Genomic DNA, 16793 nt, shown 5'->3' with positions numbered 1-16793 from the left:
TCCTAAATTGAAAAATTGAAAAAAAAACAGTAAACTACACGTTTCGATGGAAGCTTTTTACGGCCCACGAAGTAGTAACATGTAATATAGTACAAACCGTTTAACAAGCTTGCGGTGTTTCCGACTCCCAGTACGCCTCAACAGAGCGCCAGTAAGTGAGGAAAAATGCTAATAAAGCCAACTCGCTACCCATGAAGGTATTATTAATGGATGCTTAAATGACGTATGATTCCCACGCGTGGCGCATCGCGACTTCGTTTGCCTGACAAAGTTAGATAAATCGTAAGTGGATATAGATCTTCCCCTTCAGTATCGTATTTTGATCTTCACCTCAATGATTCAAGATGAATCAATTAGATATATTTTATTTTACGAGTAGGCGTAGGTAAATTCGTTTCTTTTCGAGAAACCGAAAAAACCAACCACTCTTTGCTAACCTCATTTGAAGAACTGCGACTACCACCTGGCTGATTGATGACTTTTTACTTTAGCCTATATTAGGACGCCATGCAGATCGGCTTGATTTGATGTATGGCCTAAACAGGCAGTTACCGTTGCCTTCAGAATCAACACAATTCTCTGGCAGTTTCGAGTAACTCCAGCGCTTAAGTTGACCTTTGACGAAGAGAAGAATCCTTTGGTTGGGTTTGGCTTCTGCGATGCACAAAGCGGTCTGCACGAACGGGACTGTAAAGTACTGACCTTCCAAGCAGCGATCTGCTTCTGTCAATCCAACTGTTAAACTCAACGAAGGTTCGTTGTTTGCCTAATCTGAACACGTACACTTTTGGAGATGGAAACGGCTTCGCGTTGTGCGTGCTTTCTGCAATCTTTAGGCGATGATCTTTTGTTTTTTTTGTCATGTGCTATGGTGCGATATATATCTTGATGTCGACGGCGATTTTGAAAAGTTGCGTAATTTTGCTGGTTCAGAGTTAACTTTGTTGACCTTCAACGCATATTTGACGACAAATGCTTACAAATATTGAAAAGTATTTTTATAATTTAGAAGTAATCGAATCTTCAAATAGGAAACAGCGGCTTTGTTCAAACATTGAACTAGCTCTTTATGAGGCGGTAACTATTCTCTTTTCGGCTTCTTCGAACGATAATTATGCTAATTGCATTCGCTAGCAAAGGTGCGCCCCTAGTACGAAGCGAATCTGGTCGTCTGGCCGATACAGACACTGAAAAACACATCGAATTAGCGCCTAGCGACCTGCGGTCTCCCCAGTGTCGTGGGATGCAACCTCACATTTGCTTAGAACTTCGACAATTGGCCCGCTCCCTCACCCCTTCGATTCAATTCAAATTTCAACACCGTTATGACGACTCCCCCGCTGCAATTCACACGCTGCAGCAGCAGCGCCAGATGCACAAAGAAAAGCTAGCCAGTCTGGTTAAGATGTGCTCAATTTGTGTACGAAAGCAACGCGTGATTTACCTATGTGAACATGCAACATTTCGGAATACAGCTGCGAAGGTGCTGCTTCCAATCGCATGGCCGATTGAAGGTGTTGGAGCATGTGGATTTCTAGCTGGAGCTTATTAATGTTCGGCAGTAATGATAGTTACGTGATGACCATAATTGTTACCGATGAAATTGGAACTCTGTGATTGAAAAATTGGGATTACTTTTTTGTTATCTCTAGGTAGAAACTTCTAGCGTACCTAAATCGATATATTTTTATTGGTTTAATTTACGAACATAAAGAACTTTCCCATAACCGCATGAAGATAAGTTCTGTCGCTAGTTGTCGCCGGACGGCCTGAAAAATAATGTTTCGCAATGCAGTTTGTTTTGATTGAATTTTCCCATATACATTATAAGTAATAATTTGGTATCCAACTTTTGACTCTGATCTACACCATCGATTATTTGTTACGTTTCGAAACTAATTGCATTTAAATTAATGCCATTAGAGTGTTTCCATGCCAAAAGACCTGAATTAATATCGGTCCTTTTTTATTTGAATGAAACTTTGCACACGTATTCGTCTCAGCAAACTGAATATTCTTCGCGGGTAGAAACATTTTTCAGAGTCAAGAGTAATTTTCTGAAAGGGTGTTAGCGTCTTGGCTTACTTACTTTACTTTTATGGCGACAGATCGTTGAGATCTTATGCCGAATCCAGAATACGTCTCCACAAAACTCGGTCTTGGGCTACTCCTCTCCAGTCTTCATTTTGACAGTATTAATGGTGAGTCCAACTCACGCAGCTTCCCTTCTGAGTGCCGTAAAGGCCTCCTTAACAGCTTTACGGTTAACACTAATGATATCAATGACGTCCGCGAAGCCCAGAAGCATGTGAGACTTCGTGATGATTGTGCCGCTCCTATGCACACCTGCCCTTCGTATTGCACCTTCTAAAGCTTTGTTTAACAGCAAGTTCGAGAGCCCGTCACCTTGCTTCAGATCATCCAACGTGACAAACGCGTCCGAAAATTTGCCCGCGCTCCTAACGCTTGATGTGAAACCGTCAAGCGTCGCACGTAACAGTTTAATTAGTTTTGTTGAAAACCCATGTTTAAGCATTATTTGCTAAGCACGTTGCGTTGCACGTTGCGCGTACGCCGCCTTAAAGTCTAAAAAACAGATGATGTGCCTGCGAGTTGTGTTCTCGAAACTTGTCGAGGATCTGTCTCAAGGTGAACATCTGGTCCATTGTAGATCGTCCCACTCGAAAACCGCATCGGTATTCTCCAACAAAGGCTTTATGAGAATGTTATGGGCGAAATTGACGAGGGTTATGCCTCGATAATTACTACAGTCGAGTCTATGTCCCTTCTTGTAGATAGGGCATATGAGTCCCTCCATCCTGTCCGTAGATAGTACACAGCCGCTCGCTACCGACTTTGAAAAGTTCAGCCGGTAAGCCGTCCTTCCCAGCGGCTTTGTTGTGCTCTTTGCAAGCATGTTTCACCTCGTCCAATGTTGGTGGATCCACATCTTACCCTGCCTTCCCAATTTCTATCCTGTTCCCCCACTCCAAAATGTTGCTTCCAACGCACGGCCTCCTGCGATTTATCGGTTATCAGGTTTCCCTCCCTGTCATGGCAGGTACTGGCACGATCCGGTTCCTAATTCCGTTAATCGTTCTATAGAAGCTCCTCGTGTCGTGCCTGGTGAAGCAATTCTCCGCCTCCGCGAGGACGCGATAGTAGTGCTCACGATTCTTACGGCGGTAAAGCCTCTTTTCGGCAACTTTTGCCTCCTGGTATTTCTCCCTCATCTGACACGTCACACGATTAGCTGCTACTATCGTGTTGGCATAGGCCCGGTTCTTCTCTTCCGTCACCTCTAGACACTCAGCCAGGAACCACCCGCTACGCGTGGTTCCCGTTGTCATGCTTATCCCTTTTCGTGCTGTTTCGTTGACCGCATCATGGATGTGTTTCTACTGCTCGTTCAGGTCCACACCAGCTGGTTCACCGATCCGTCGAGCAACTTTCCGAGTATACTCTGCAGCAACTCTTTCCGCTGATAACCTCTTGATGTCCAGACGTATCTTCCACGTCGATCTCGATTGAAATACGTTGGACAACCAGGCACGAATCTTACCTACTACGAGATAGTGAGCAGGCCTCTCCATTGGGGTGTCTCCAGGTGTGCTTCCGAATGTTTAGACGTGTATAATGGGTACTACAGACGGCCATGAAGTTAACTAACCTCAAGTCGTTGTCGTTGGTGGTAGAGTGAAGGCTCTCCTTACCAATAACGGTTTGTCGGCTCGTACATATTGATAAGGCTGTAATTGAAGAACCTGCCCTTGATCCTCAATACGCATAGACTGTCATTAAGGCCTCCACCTAATAACCCACTTTTTTTGGTTTCCTAGTAACACGAAACCGACGCCTCAATCCGCTCTCTCGCCGCCACTGTAGTAGATATGGTACTTGAAAGAAGTGTCCGCGGTCGGATTAACCGCCCAGAGTTCACGTTCTTCGCTTTCAGGCCAACGCACCTTCACTTTTGCCTTCCGTAGCTCTCTGAGCAAGAGGCCCGCGTGCGCTGGTTCGAACAAAGTCCTAACATTCTAAGTGCCAAGTTTCCAATCGTTGTCCTTATCGTTTGCCTATAACGATTTTTTCGATTCGTAATATTCTCTGGATTGTTCCTAGTATATTTGTTTCAGCATGCTGCCTTACTAGGGCCGCGATGCCTAGTCTCGAAATTCATCTCATATATTTCTGCTAATTCAAGCTTGTTTTAGGAAACTTGAGGTGAACATTTAAAAAAATAAAGTATTGTTAGTGTAGTAAGTGATTTTGTTTAGTGATTAAAATAAAAAGTGGTTCGCTAGTGATGAAAAAAACTTTGGTTGGCTGTTGAACGAGTCCCGTTGTAGCCGTATAGAACAATGCGCGGATTTTGTTTTCTGAGATAGGAGATTGAATTAAATGCGTATTCGAGTGCTGATGCCCGAGTATAATATCAAATCAAGAGCTTTCAAGTGAGTTTTTGAGGATTCTTCCTTATAAGAAATCTAAAGTGAACTAGGAAGAAACCATTCCATGGATTAGCAGATTGGTTTAGTTAGAAAATATGCGTTTTTTCCCTGTTTTCATGTGTGTTGTTCCCTGTTTTCATGTTGTATAAGATGAATATATGGGCTGAGATGAATAATGAAGCTGTTCCCCTGTGTGCATAGGTCATTTGACGTTGTTTTATCCATACAAAATTATTTGTTCAAAACCAGCAAATAAAACAGATTTTGTCGAGTTTGTTGCGACATGTTGAAGCTTTGAAATTAACTACAAACTTTCCATCGGATTACTGAAGGCTAAATTTAGTTCGACGCACGTTTTCTTGAATATTAAATAACATTTTTCTTAGCTGTACATTGCTATTCTCGAAAAAGATTCGTAGCGGATGGAGAGCATTAGAGTTTTTCCATCTTTAATTCCTTTTTACTTGATGTAGCTGAAAATTATCCAACATTCCGGTTGATGAGGAAAATTATGACATGCTGTGAAAATAACAGTATGAATTTGTGACATGCATATGCATATTACATTTTCTGCCATCAATTTGTGTTCGATATGATAAGGAGAATTATGCATTTTTCAGCTGGGCCCCTGATGAGTTAGTGGATTTTTTGCCTGCTAAGGTTTACTAATTTTTGCCAACTGAAAAATACGCCACTGGCCGTGTCAAGGTTACCCAACCTAATGTACAATAAACAGGATAGCAACCGCCTTGACTGCGCAGACCCATCCGCTATCGTGATTTAGAGCTGTAGCTGACCTCTCAAACTTTATTGCCAGCGCAGCGGTATTTGTATCTCGGAATCCCAAAAGCTTCCGATGAATGAGACTAATAAATTCGATGATACGGAGTGATCACTCCACTTTTATCGTAAATAAATTAGTCAAATTGTTATTTGACTTCTTCATTTCTTCATTTTGTTGCTTCAAAATGATATAACAGAAAGTATAATTTTATTCATGAATCCATCAACATTCAGTACTGCGCAGTTAAATCTAGTTTTGATCATTTTTAAATCATCCTACTCGGTCTGAATTTCAAACAATTAAGTTTAAATTTAATTAATCATCGTCCATCAACTTTTTTTTTATTTCCGCGTCCATTGCAACCAACTTTTTTTTCATTTTCGTGCTGATTTCATTTAGTTTCCGATCATTGCATTGAAGCTTCGAAACTAAAATGCATGACAGATATCGAAAAATGTTTACCTGTAGTTCGCAGATCAGTTAGTTCAAGATATCATAGCGACTTCTTTTAATCTGTACAAATTGCTTGAACTGACCGAAGGCCACACAAATGCAAAAGTAAGCAACTACTCAGCCCACAAACAACCTCCCGGTGCAAGTTTAACTTCAAAGCTCAAGTCACACCCCTAAACTCCGCTCGCACCATCAACGCGACTTCCTTTGCCGCTTCATCGCGAAGGTGACAAGCAACGGGCGAGCGATTGTTAACAATCTAAATCAAATCTAAAAGGGCATAAGCACAACGCGCCGATGAGTCACTTGAAAACTTCAAGCACATCTTTTCGTACGCGGCGCGTGATTGTAGCATCTAAGAGAAGTGCTACGTGCACTACACTATCTTGATGGCGACTGGGTGATCAATCCGCACCTCAGATATGATTGCTTCTATCGTCAGCGGCGCGAACTGCGATCTAAACGCTTCCAAACCACGAACTTTGGTAACATGGTACATCAATCACCGAAACTGCCATATGCGTACGCGCTGTATGCATTAGGATTTCAATTAGGCTGCTGTCACATTTTCGCGCTTCATCACGCTCAAAACCCCGTCGCCGGTCGTGCCGTAGTCATTTATTACCCAACCTAATATATAATCAACAGGACGCCCGCCGCTTTGACTGCAGACCCATCCGCTGTCGTGACTTTAAGCTGTAGAGCTGACCTCTTGGGCCTTGTTGGAAGCGGTATTCGTATTTCGACATCCCAAGAGTTACCGGCGAATTAGATTAACGTTTTTGAAAATACGGAGCGATCATTCCACTTCTATCAAAAAGACATCATCAAATAATATGTTGTTACAAATGACATAACAAAGATTATTATTTTATTCATGAGCTCATCAATATCGCAACGTCTTGAGGACCCGAGTTAAATCCCGGAAATCACGTTCGCACACTTCTCGAGCTGATCGTTAGAAACACGGATGTTTATAAAGCTTAAAGAAGAATTGTACAATCAAAATCATAACTCAAGCTGTTTTCGCACAGAAAAAAAACTTCAGTTTTGTTGTATCGAACCACAAGTGAAGGGCTCAATTTAGCGCCTGAATCAAATTCATTATTTGCATTGTTCTGTAGATTGTATGAACAAAACCCATACTCATGAAATCATTTATTTTATTTCAACAGCGAAAATCTCTTCCGTACTATGAGCGACCTGGTTGTAACAGAAGGCTATGCCGCTCTCGGTTACGAGTACATAAACGTAGACGACTGCTGGTTGGAAAAGTCGCGAGGACCCCGTGGGGAGCTAGTTGCAGACCGACGGCGGTTTCCGAGTGGCATGAAATCCCTGGCGGACTACGTGCATGCCAAAGGACTCAAGTTTGGTATCTATGAGGATTACGGCAACTACACTTGCGCCGGATATCCAGGTATTCTTGGATTCTCGGAAAACGATGCGGCTCAGTTTGCCTCCTGGGATGTAGATTATGTTAAACTGGATGGATGTTACTCGCTGCCTATCGATATGGACCATGGCTATCCGGAGTTCGGAAGAAATTTAAATGCCACCGGTCGCCCGATGGTGTATTCGTGCAGTTGGCCAGTGTACCAAATCTACGCAGGGATGAACGTGAGTTATCTAATGTTTAACATCAATCTTATTATTTTACTGAATGTAAATTTTCTATTTATAGCCAAATTATTCAGCCATCATTCAACACTGCAATTTGTGGAGAAATTACGATGACATTCAGGACTCGTGGGCATCGCTGGAGAGCATCATTGACTACTACGGCAACAACCAGGATGCAATCATCCCGAATGCCGGCCCGGGTCACTGGAACGATCCGGATATGGTGAACTTTCGTTTGCAATACAACATTCTGGTCGATCCTATTGGTTAATATTTTTGTTTGTTTTGTTGTTTTTAGCTTATCATTGGAAACTTCGGGCTAAGCTTTGAACAGTCCAAGACTCAGATGGCCCTGTGGGCTATCATGGCCGCCCCACTGATGATGTCCGTTGATCTGCGAACTATCCGGCCGGAATTTAAAGCTATTCTACAGAATAAAAAAATTATTGCTGTTGATCAGGATCCACTCGGCATTCAGGGCAGACGGATATATAAGGTAAGAACTGTTTAGCTATAGTAGGTTATGCAAACGACAAAACGAAGCCTAGGTACTACATTCCCCAGTCGGAAATTGACCTTCTGTTTACAGGACACAGACATCGTGATATTTTTTCCTTATCTTGCGTTAAACAATTCATCACGATTCGATTGAAAATTATACCAGCTTTCTTGATGGTTAGTCAAAATGGACATAAATCAACTCAATCATTTATCCGTACTCGAGCATAACTTGTTTGATTTAACATATCTGTTTTGTACTCTATGATTAAATATAAAACAAGTTTCCGTCTGAACTAATCGAGAGCTAACTCACATATAAACATATAAAAATTTTGAAACATAACAAACAATATACAATATATAAATACGTGCCTGTTTAGTTTTCGTGTTTTTTTTAATTGCAACTTCATTTCGAAAAATGGTTACCCATAAATCATTCATCGTTAGGTACAACTTTGCCCTATCTTTCTGGCAGAGCTCGAATAGCGCTACGACAAAAGTTTTCGTTATTTTGCAGGCTAGCCACGAATCAAGTCAGAACTGCCAATCGTCTCAATATGTGGAAAGAGCAGAGTGAATATTAACCGCTCGCTTCTTGAGCGCTGTGGGTGGCATTTTCTCCTACATTTTTTCATTCGGCTTTGTGCTGTGTTTCTGCCGCTTGCAGAAAAATGAATACACTTGCTGCTTACACCACAGCTGAACGAAACCAGAGTGGTGAATCACTCAAAATATTTTTCATATTATTGTTACGTGAAATTTCCTGTACTTATTCATTTTCTGTCATTTTGCATGATTTATGTGACAAACATAACATCTACGTGAAATCACATGCATACTATGTTTTATCACGTTGCACCTACGTGAAATTGGCAATGTCAATTTAAATGTTATAGAAGAAGTATCGCGTGAACTCTCTGTGCGAAAATATACAAAAACCAAAATGGTGAAGCTGTTGTCTGATTCACTCTCTGAAAATAAAATAGAATTTTTATTGGCTTTACAGGTTTTACACAGATTCAGTTCAGTTGTTCAGTACAGATTCAGTGTGTTCAGTAACCTGAACACAAACAGTAACAGTTGTAAAATTTGTCAGTTTTAATCGTTTAATTCATTTATGATTTGGCGATTTTACATGCCTGTGTGATTTATCGAGGAACATATTTCCATAATATCTGGAAGTTTCCTGTCTCTCAAAAATTGGATAAACCACATTTGAAAATTATACGCTTCATAAAACGTATAAGCTATCAAATAATCAAATGCTTTTCACTTTAAAAAGCAAAGCCTTGGTGCTACATTCCGATTCGGAACTTGACCTTCTGTTTACTATACACAGACTTCGCAGCCAACCGTTAAGTGTACAGGACAATTGCGGGGCTAGCGCTACGATCCTACTGACACTAACAGTCTCTCCCGAGACAAGACTCGAACTCTTCACTTCACTTTTCACTTTACCGGTAGGTAAATTCTAGATGAAATGTGAGAAATGCATATGTCTGACTGAATGAGATTCAAAGAATAAATCATATCACCAGATCATGATGAACTCGAATTTCAATCACATAAAATCTACGTGAAAGTGACAGTGGAAAATATTCACATAACTTTTCCGGTGATTATAACGTGAAAAATATTTTGAGTATAGAAGTACTGCGCGGTGCGCACTGCTGAGTAGAGGTGGGCAATCCGCTCACGAACTGATCTAAAGAGCTGGTTGTTCAAAGTGAGGGAGTGATTTACTGCTCATTTTTAATGAGCTGTAACTCACCCCTTACTGCAAGCTAAAAGCTAATAGCTGATTTTGTTGATCAGACACCTCCAACGAGAGCCATGTGAAAGATTTGCACCCCAAGCGCAAAACGGCTCGCGAAACTACAATGAAAACTCCTAGCAACCAGTTGCCACCGGCTGTCTGCTCTCCTATGCATAACCAATCCACCAGCCGCGACAGAAAGAAAAAAAAATTACTTGCCACAGCTCACACACAGGCACAAGGCTTGGCTAACACCGAGTACGCACACTTATGGATGGTAAAAGTGTAACGAAAAGAGCGAAAGAACTGGTTCACTGATCTTCTGAATCTATATAGATGCAGGCAATTCGCTCGGCGAGCTGGTCAGAAGAGTCAGTTTTTTGAAAGAACAAAATATTTTGATCGCGAGTGGGTCCATAAGTGCGCGTACTCGGCGTTAGCAAACCCGTGTAGCTGTGTGTGGACTGTGGCATGTTGTTTTTTTTTTTCTGCCGCGGCTGGTGGATGGGTTATGCATAAGAGAGCAGACAGCCGGTGGCAGCAGGTTGCTGGAAGTTCTATTGCAGTTTCGCAAGGTCGGCTTCGGCTTGGTAGAAGGGGTGTAACGGTTTACCATGACTCTCGCTTTTGAAGTCTGATAATAAGCTATACCGATCGACAGAAAATATGTAGAAGGAAAGGAGCAGTTCACCTTAAGGTGAAACCTCATTTAATCCAAAAATGGCCGACTTCGAGTCTCCACTTCGAATTTTCGAAAGCACAAGACTCGGAAATAGTTAATGCGTTCCCTGTGAAAATTCTATTTTATGTTTGCTGTGGTGAAGCAAACATAAAATAGAATAGGGAAGAATAGGGAACGCAATGAGTATTTCCGAGTCTTGTGCTTTTGGAAATTCGAAGTGGTGACTCGAAGTCGGCCATTTTTTGGATTCAATGAGGTTTCACCTTAAGGAGCAGAACTGCTTTGATCCGCTCACTGTAGTGAACCGTTTTTCCCACTTACACTGCTAAGATAAATTCGACAGCATTTGAAAAGCAAACACGCGTGACAAGGGACAGATTCAGTTTCAAGATGCAGAGCAAACAAGGCAATCTATTTGCCTATCTAGATGCTTCCTTCATTTGATATATGCGTAAGAGACACACAGTAAAAGCACTACAGTGAACTCTGTTGTGTAGTTATTATGCGTAATGTCCTTTCGTGTGAGAAAGCTCACACCAGTTTATTATCTCTCTGGAGAGATATTTCAGATTCCATCGCGGTGTTTTTTGCAAGCTATTCAGATACACATAATTTGCTGCTCTCTTCAAGCAAGTGCATCGCTTTGCCTACCAGTGTGAGAGCAGTTGTTTTCGCAGTGAATGATATCCTACTACACGCTAGTGATTCTCTGAGGATAAATGACAAGCCTGGTGGCTATTATCCGTGCAGTGATCGGCTTAATCGCATGGATTATAGTCTAATTCCGGCAGTCCCCATAACTTTCTTTTGTTTGGGTTGCTGTAATGAATGCATGAAATGAAGCTAACCCTTCCTTTGTTGCCGCTGTAGCTCTTGTTGACAGGCGTAAAACGACACTCAACACCCCTTGGCTTCAAGTCATAAGAAACTCAACTTTTTTGTTTTTGGATGCATGCTTGGAATTGACTTGCCGGATAACTTCTGATACCGAAGCAAGCTGTTCCTGCGTTTATCATGGATTCTTATCGAGTAATTCCTCCAATTCAGTGTCTCCGAAGGTTTTTAGCCTCCCGTTATGCGGATATTCGAAATTCGACAACATCGAAATTACCGTCTATAAATCAACGGAACCAATCACGATACTATGCACAGTGCGTTGAATGTATGGGAACGCGGGACAAAAATCAAAACAGCCATTCTAGGTTTTTTTTTCAATTGATGTGACACGAAAAATGTTTAGTACTGATGAGTGCTACTATTTGCATAATTGACGAATGTCAAATACGCAATCGCAAAAATGTCTCAAACGCTATTTTTAGTACATAGGCATAAAATGATAATTTTACAAGAATATTATCCATTACGAGATAAGAGGCTTGAAAAGCATATTCAAATAATTAATAGGCGATGAAGAAGTGACCTGAACGCCATCACAATTAGTTTTTATTATTATTTTTATTGAATACCCTTTTAAATATGTTTATATAATATATAATTTTACAAGAATATTATCCATTACGAGATAAAAGGCTTGAAAAGCATATTCAAATAATTAATAGGCGATGAAGAAGTGACCTGAACGCCATCACAATTAGTTTTTATTATTATTTTTATTGAATACCCTTTTAAATATGTTTATATACGGTTTACTGATGCAAAACATTTAGACATCATTAATCCAGGAATCTTGCATGTGTTTTACACATAAATTACGTGTTGTACATAAAAATAAGGGATAAAAATAAGGGATTTTAAATAGTTGAAACCACTTCACAGTAGATGCGTTTCATAATCGTATGGGTGAACTTACGAGGTTAATAATATCATTACAGTACGTCTCAAACATGTATAAAACATATCAGCATATAGAATTGGTTCAATAAGAAATCAACTTTTCTGATTTTTGTCTATGGAACGTTGCACTGAGCGTTGTTTCAATTATTTTCCTTGTCTTTGAATCGCATGCTTCGAATTGGCTTGCCGGGTAACTTCTCCGCAAGCTGCGTAGTCGCAAGATTACTGCAGGACTAAGCATGGGTTTATTCTCAGGCTCTCCGATTACCCTCCCTTCACACTGAATTCTACGCAGTACCTTGCGGTGTCATTCTCTTAACGAAATAAGTCCCTCTTACCATTAAACTAGGCAGAAGGACGCACAAAGAAACTTCTCCAGAGAATTATAACCAACGATATTTTGCGGAGGAACGAGGTTTGGTATAGTAGAGCAGTAAACATAAAATCATATAACACACAAGCACGGATAAATAATAAGCATGCCACTTCTCATTAGCGGTATTGCCAATAATAGAAATGTCGGATACAGCAGCCACCTGGGCAATATCTCACAATAGATCAACGATTCTGGTCGCAGTAAGTCCATACAGAAAAAAAACTCCTTATACCGAAGCAAGCTGTTCCTGCGTTTGGCATGGATCCTATCCTTTAACATAACTCCTCCAATTTAGCACCTTCGAAGGCTTCTCGCCTTTCTACACGCGGACATTTGTTAACATCTAAATTACCGTCTTTAAAACGACGAAAGCAATCACATTGTTTCACTTGAAGCAACATTTCCATAATCCTTTTCTGACTCTTGATGCGCTTCAGCCGCCGGTTTCGATTATTGTGACATTTTGTGGAGGGAGGGAGAGCTAGCTTGAGTGTGACGTCACATTTCAACTAAAAAACGAATAAATAAAGCTAAATATTCTGCAGCGTACGATGGTAACTGTTGCTGCCGTATGCAAAATAAAGGTAACATGTTCCGCAGTGCCTGGAAGATGACTTGTATGCAGCTCTCATTTCTCAATGTCGCGTACCTCTAACAGCTATACTTCACTCGCTATTGTGTGACAAACTAGACTGAAGCTGAATATTTTACACGCAGTCTTTTGTATCGATTTCAGCGTAGATTTTTGCCATTAGGGCGTGGCCACGCAGTTTCGAGAAAGACAAACGGAACAAAACACTTTGTTGAGTCAAAATATGTAGGCAGTGGAATTTATTCCGTCCATGTTATTGTTATCCATGCTCGAGAAGCAAGCCAATAGCGAGGGAAATGTATGTGAAAGCTTTACCTTGGAACTTTTCACCTTTAATCACTATTAATCAGTAAAGCAACAATGTTAAACCTTATATCAAACAATTGTTACACATTTTATCTATCCACCGACATACAAATGACTAAGATGCATTAAGTCGTTCGCTTGCTATAATCGTTTGGAATCTGACGCAACATTTGCCAGTTTCATTTTCAATTTCACAAAATGTGATCTAGTATAGAAAACAGACGTAGTCCTACGTCAAAAAATTTCAATTTTCAGTCAATTACAACCAAAGAAGGGGAAGGGGTATAAAAAACGTGACGTAATTAAGTGGGGGGTCAAGGAAGTTGTGACAGTTTGTGACAAGGGGGAGGGAAGAGTTATTTTTTTCCGAATTTTGCATGACATCATTAATGGATGGTACCTAATGCACATTCGAATCTCAAGGGGTCATGGCCCTAGGTTCCCACACTTCGGGAGAGCCCAGAAAAATTCACTCTTCACGACTTAACACAACAAATTAAAAACACAAAATATTTGTAAAACAAAAAAAATATAAATAAAATTAACACAAACCTTCTATAACCTACCTATGTTTTGTTATTGAAATTTTGAGAAGGGGCCCAGACAAGTTTCTTGGCCCCGGGCCTTCACAATCCTAAATCCGACCCTGAGTTTAACAAACACAAAACCAACCGGGCTCGGGTATATTTGACCTTGAACAAGTAAAGAGTAACATGGTGCGCCATAATTATTGCAACAAAAATGTCAAACAAGTCGGTTTGCGGGTCGATATTTATTGGGCACAGAAAACGAATGAAAATTAAAACTGGACCTCCATGCAAGACGGTGCCCCGGCTCACACAAAGAAGACCGTTCAAGACGGGTGCAAATCTAACTTTCTCTCTATCATCACCAAGGATGAGCGGCCGCGCCAGATCTCAACGTGATGGACTTCTTGATTTTGGGGGATGTAAGAAGCAAAGACCTGCTCACGAAAACTCATAAGTTTGGACGAGTTGAAGAAGTCTTTGCTCAAATAACTGGAAGGAAATTCCTCAAAATGACGTAAGGTCCGCCGTCGAGTCTTATCCTAAGGCCAATGACATACTGAGGCGTAAAATGAAGTAAAGCGTTGAGCGTATGAGAAGCGGAATAAACAGAAGCGTTGGGTGAAACTTACTATGACATACTGGAGCGAGCGTCGCAAAAGCGTTGTGTTGTCATATTCCTAGATTCCAGTAGCGGTTTTGTTTGAAGGAAAAAGGAATTCGTCCAATGAAGATTTTTTGCTTCTTCAAGCACGGTAAATTACATTTTAGTAAAAATAGAGATTTTTTCATGAAATGAAATAATATTTCTGAAGTGAGTTGCGCTACAGACGTAGCAAAAAAATAAGAAATTATTCCAAATTGTTTATCCCGTTGACCCCGAGCAACGTTCAACTAGTTTATATTATATATCTGTTAGGATTTGAATAACCCATGTGAGCACAGCTAGTTACTCAGCGGCTTGCATTTTCGCGACCAAAGAAGTTCAGCATGCTAGATTCCTGGCCATTCGAATCGAAATCCAACAATATCAATCAAAAATACCAGTGTTATTTTCCCGACGACCTAAAAAATTTTCCCGATAGTATTTCCTATCCTTATTATTTTTAAAACTTAAGACCAAAATAAAGCAAATATTAAGCACCTGGCGATATCAGGTTTAGTCTGGACATGGTATTATTGCACTAACATTTTCTAAACTTTTTCTAATTTTCTAAACGAAAATGTATTTTATTTGCTTTTTGCCTTTCTCCTAGAAAGGTATAGCAATCACTTGCAAAACCGAAGATATAAAAGTGCTCCAAAGGGCCGAATGGCATATATCACTCGACTCAGCTCGACGAGCTGAACATTTTCTGTATGTGTGTGTGTGTGTATGTGTGTGTGTGTGTATGTGTGTGTGTGTATGTGCAGTTTTTTATTCTCACTCACTTTTCTCAGAGATGGCTGGACCGATTTTCATGAAATTAATTGCAAATGAAAGGTCTTGTTGTTCCATAAGACCCTATCAAATTTTATTGTAATCGGATTTTTAGTTTAGAGGTTATGAATCGAAATGTAAAAATCATGAAACATCATTATCTCTAAAACCACACAACTGATTTGAACAAAATTGGTTTCAAATGAACGGGCTACCTGAAAAACCCTTAACTTTCGAATTTTATAACGATTGAACTTGTGGTTCAAAAGTTACGAAAAGAAACGTGTTCTGACGACTGTTTAATCTCACTCATGTTTCTCAGAGATGACTGGACCGATTTTCATAAAATTAGTGTCAAATGGAAGGTCTAGGTGCCCCATAAGACCCTATTGATTTGTTTCGCAATCGGACTATTGCTTTGACTGTTATGTTTAAAAATGTGAAATCCAGCTATGAAAAGGAACATATTCCGAAGACTACTTAGACTCACTCACTTTTCTCAGAGATGGCTGACCCGATTTCCACAAAATTAGTGTCAATTGATAAGTCTAGCTGCCTCATAACACCCTATTGAATTTTACTGTAATCGAACTGTTACTTCGTCTGTAATGTACCGAAATGTGAAAATCACGAAACTTCATTATCTCAGAAACTACACAACCGAATTGATCAATATTATTATGAGATGAGCGGACTAGTTTTTTTTTTTTTTTTTTGTAAGATTTGGACCACTGCGACCATTGTTTTGATCTTTTGTGGTAAGCGGACTAGTTAAGCGTTAACTGATGAATTATGATTGAACACGTGATTTCAAACTTTGGCTGCCCTATACGTTTCCATTTCATTTGATTATAATCGAACTTAAGCAACCGTTATGTATCAAATTGTTAATAAAACAACGAAAGTCTATTATCTCAAAGATTACATGACTTATTTGAACATAACTAGTGTCATACGAACGAGTCATCTCTCAAACTTACAAATAACAAACTTCATAACAATTTGATATGTGGCTCAAAAGTTATGGAAAGAAAAGAAATTCAAAGACTATTTGAAACTATACTCACTTTGATCGATATATGTAGCCTCATCATAATTTAAATGTGGTGTCGTACTATTTGAACGTTCCAAATTCATTGATTCCTTGCGACGTGTTTAAAGTCTGCAAATGCACGACGATCAAAGTCAAATAACAAATCTTTTGAAATGATTGGTTTTATCGAAATGACAACATCCTTGACTTTTGGCTTCCGTACATCGCCTTAATTCTGAATATATTCATATTGGGTGGTATTCGGTCATTTTCAGCAGATTTGGCATCAATCTGGCACCGGAAATACTTATTTTGGGAGGTATTTAGTTATTTTGGTTGTTTTCCAGAAACTAAAAGTGGTCGTCTTTAACCCGTAAAGACCCGGGACGGAACTTGTTTTTTGAAAATGCTCGTTCTCAGCACTGGAACGGCCGATTTGGGAAAACTTGGAATTTTGTTCAAGGGGAATAGTTGCTCTAAGTTTTGGTAAAGGTG

At 40.1% G+C, this 16793-nt stretch overlaps 2 protein-coding genes across 2 annotated transcripts in view; one reads left to right on the top strand and one right to left on the bottom strand.

Annotated features, from left to right (window-relative positions):
* LOC129732652 (6-phosphofructo-2-kinase/fructose-2,6-bisphosphatase 1-like) overlaps positions 1-16793 on the bottom strand; it is a 154127-nt gene that overhangs the window by 119096 nt on the left and 18238 nt on the right. The window lies entirely within an intron of this gene.
* LOC129732651 (alpha-N-acetylgalactosaminidase) overlaps positions 1-16793 on the top strand; it is a 104020-nt gene that overhangs the window by 78829 nt on the left and 8398 nt on the right. Inside the window, exons 4-6 of the mRNA XM_055693704.1 lie at positions 6864-7308; positions 7373-7534; positions 7610-7807. Coding sequence (XP_055549679.1) covers positions 6864-7308; positions 7373-7534; positions 7610-7807 — 805 coding nt within the window. The remainder of the gene's footprint in view (positions 1-6863; positions 7309-7372; positions 7535-7609; positions 7808-16793) is intronic.

This window comes from Wyeomyia smithii, chromosome 3 (assembly GCF_029784165.1).
Source record: "Wyeomyia smithii strain HCP4-BCI-WySm-NY-G18 chromosome 3, ASM2978416v1, whole genome shotgun sequence".
Classification (NCBI taxonomy): domain Eukaryota; kingdom Metazoa; phylum Arthropoda; class Insecta; order Diptera; family Culicidae; genus Wyeomyia; species Wyeomyia smithii.
The sequence above is the reverse complement of the archived record's forward strand: the minus strand, read 5'-3'. Positions and strand labels throughout refer to the sequence as shown.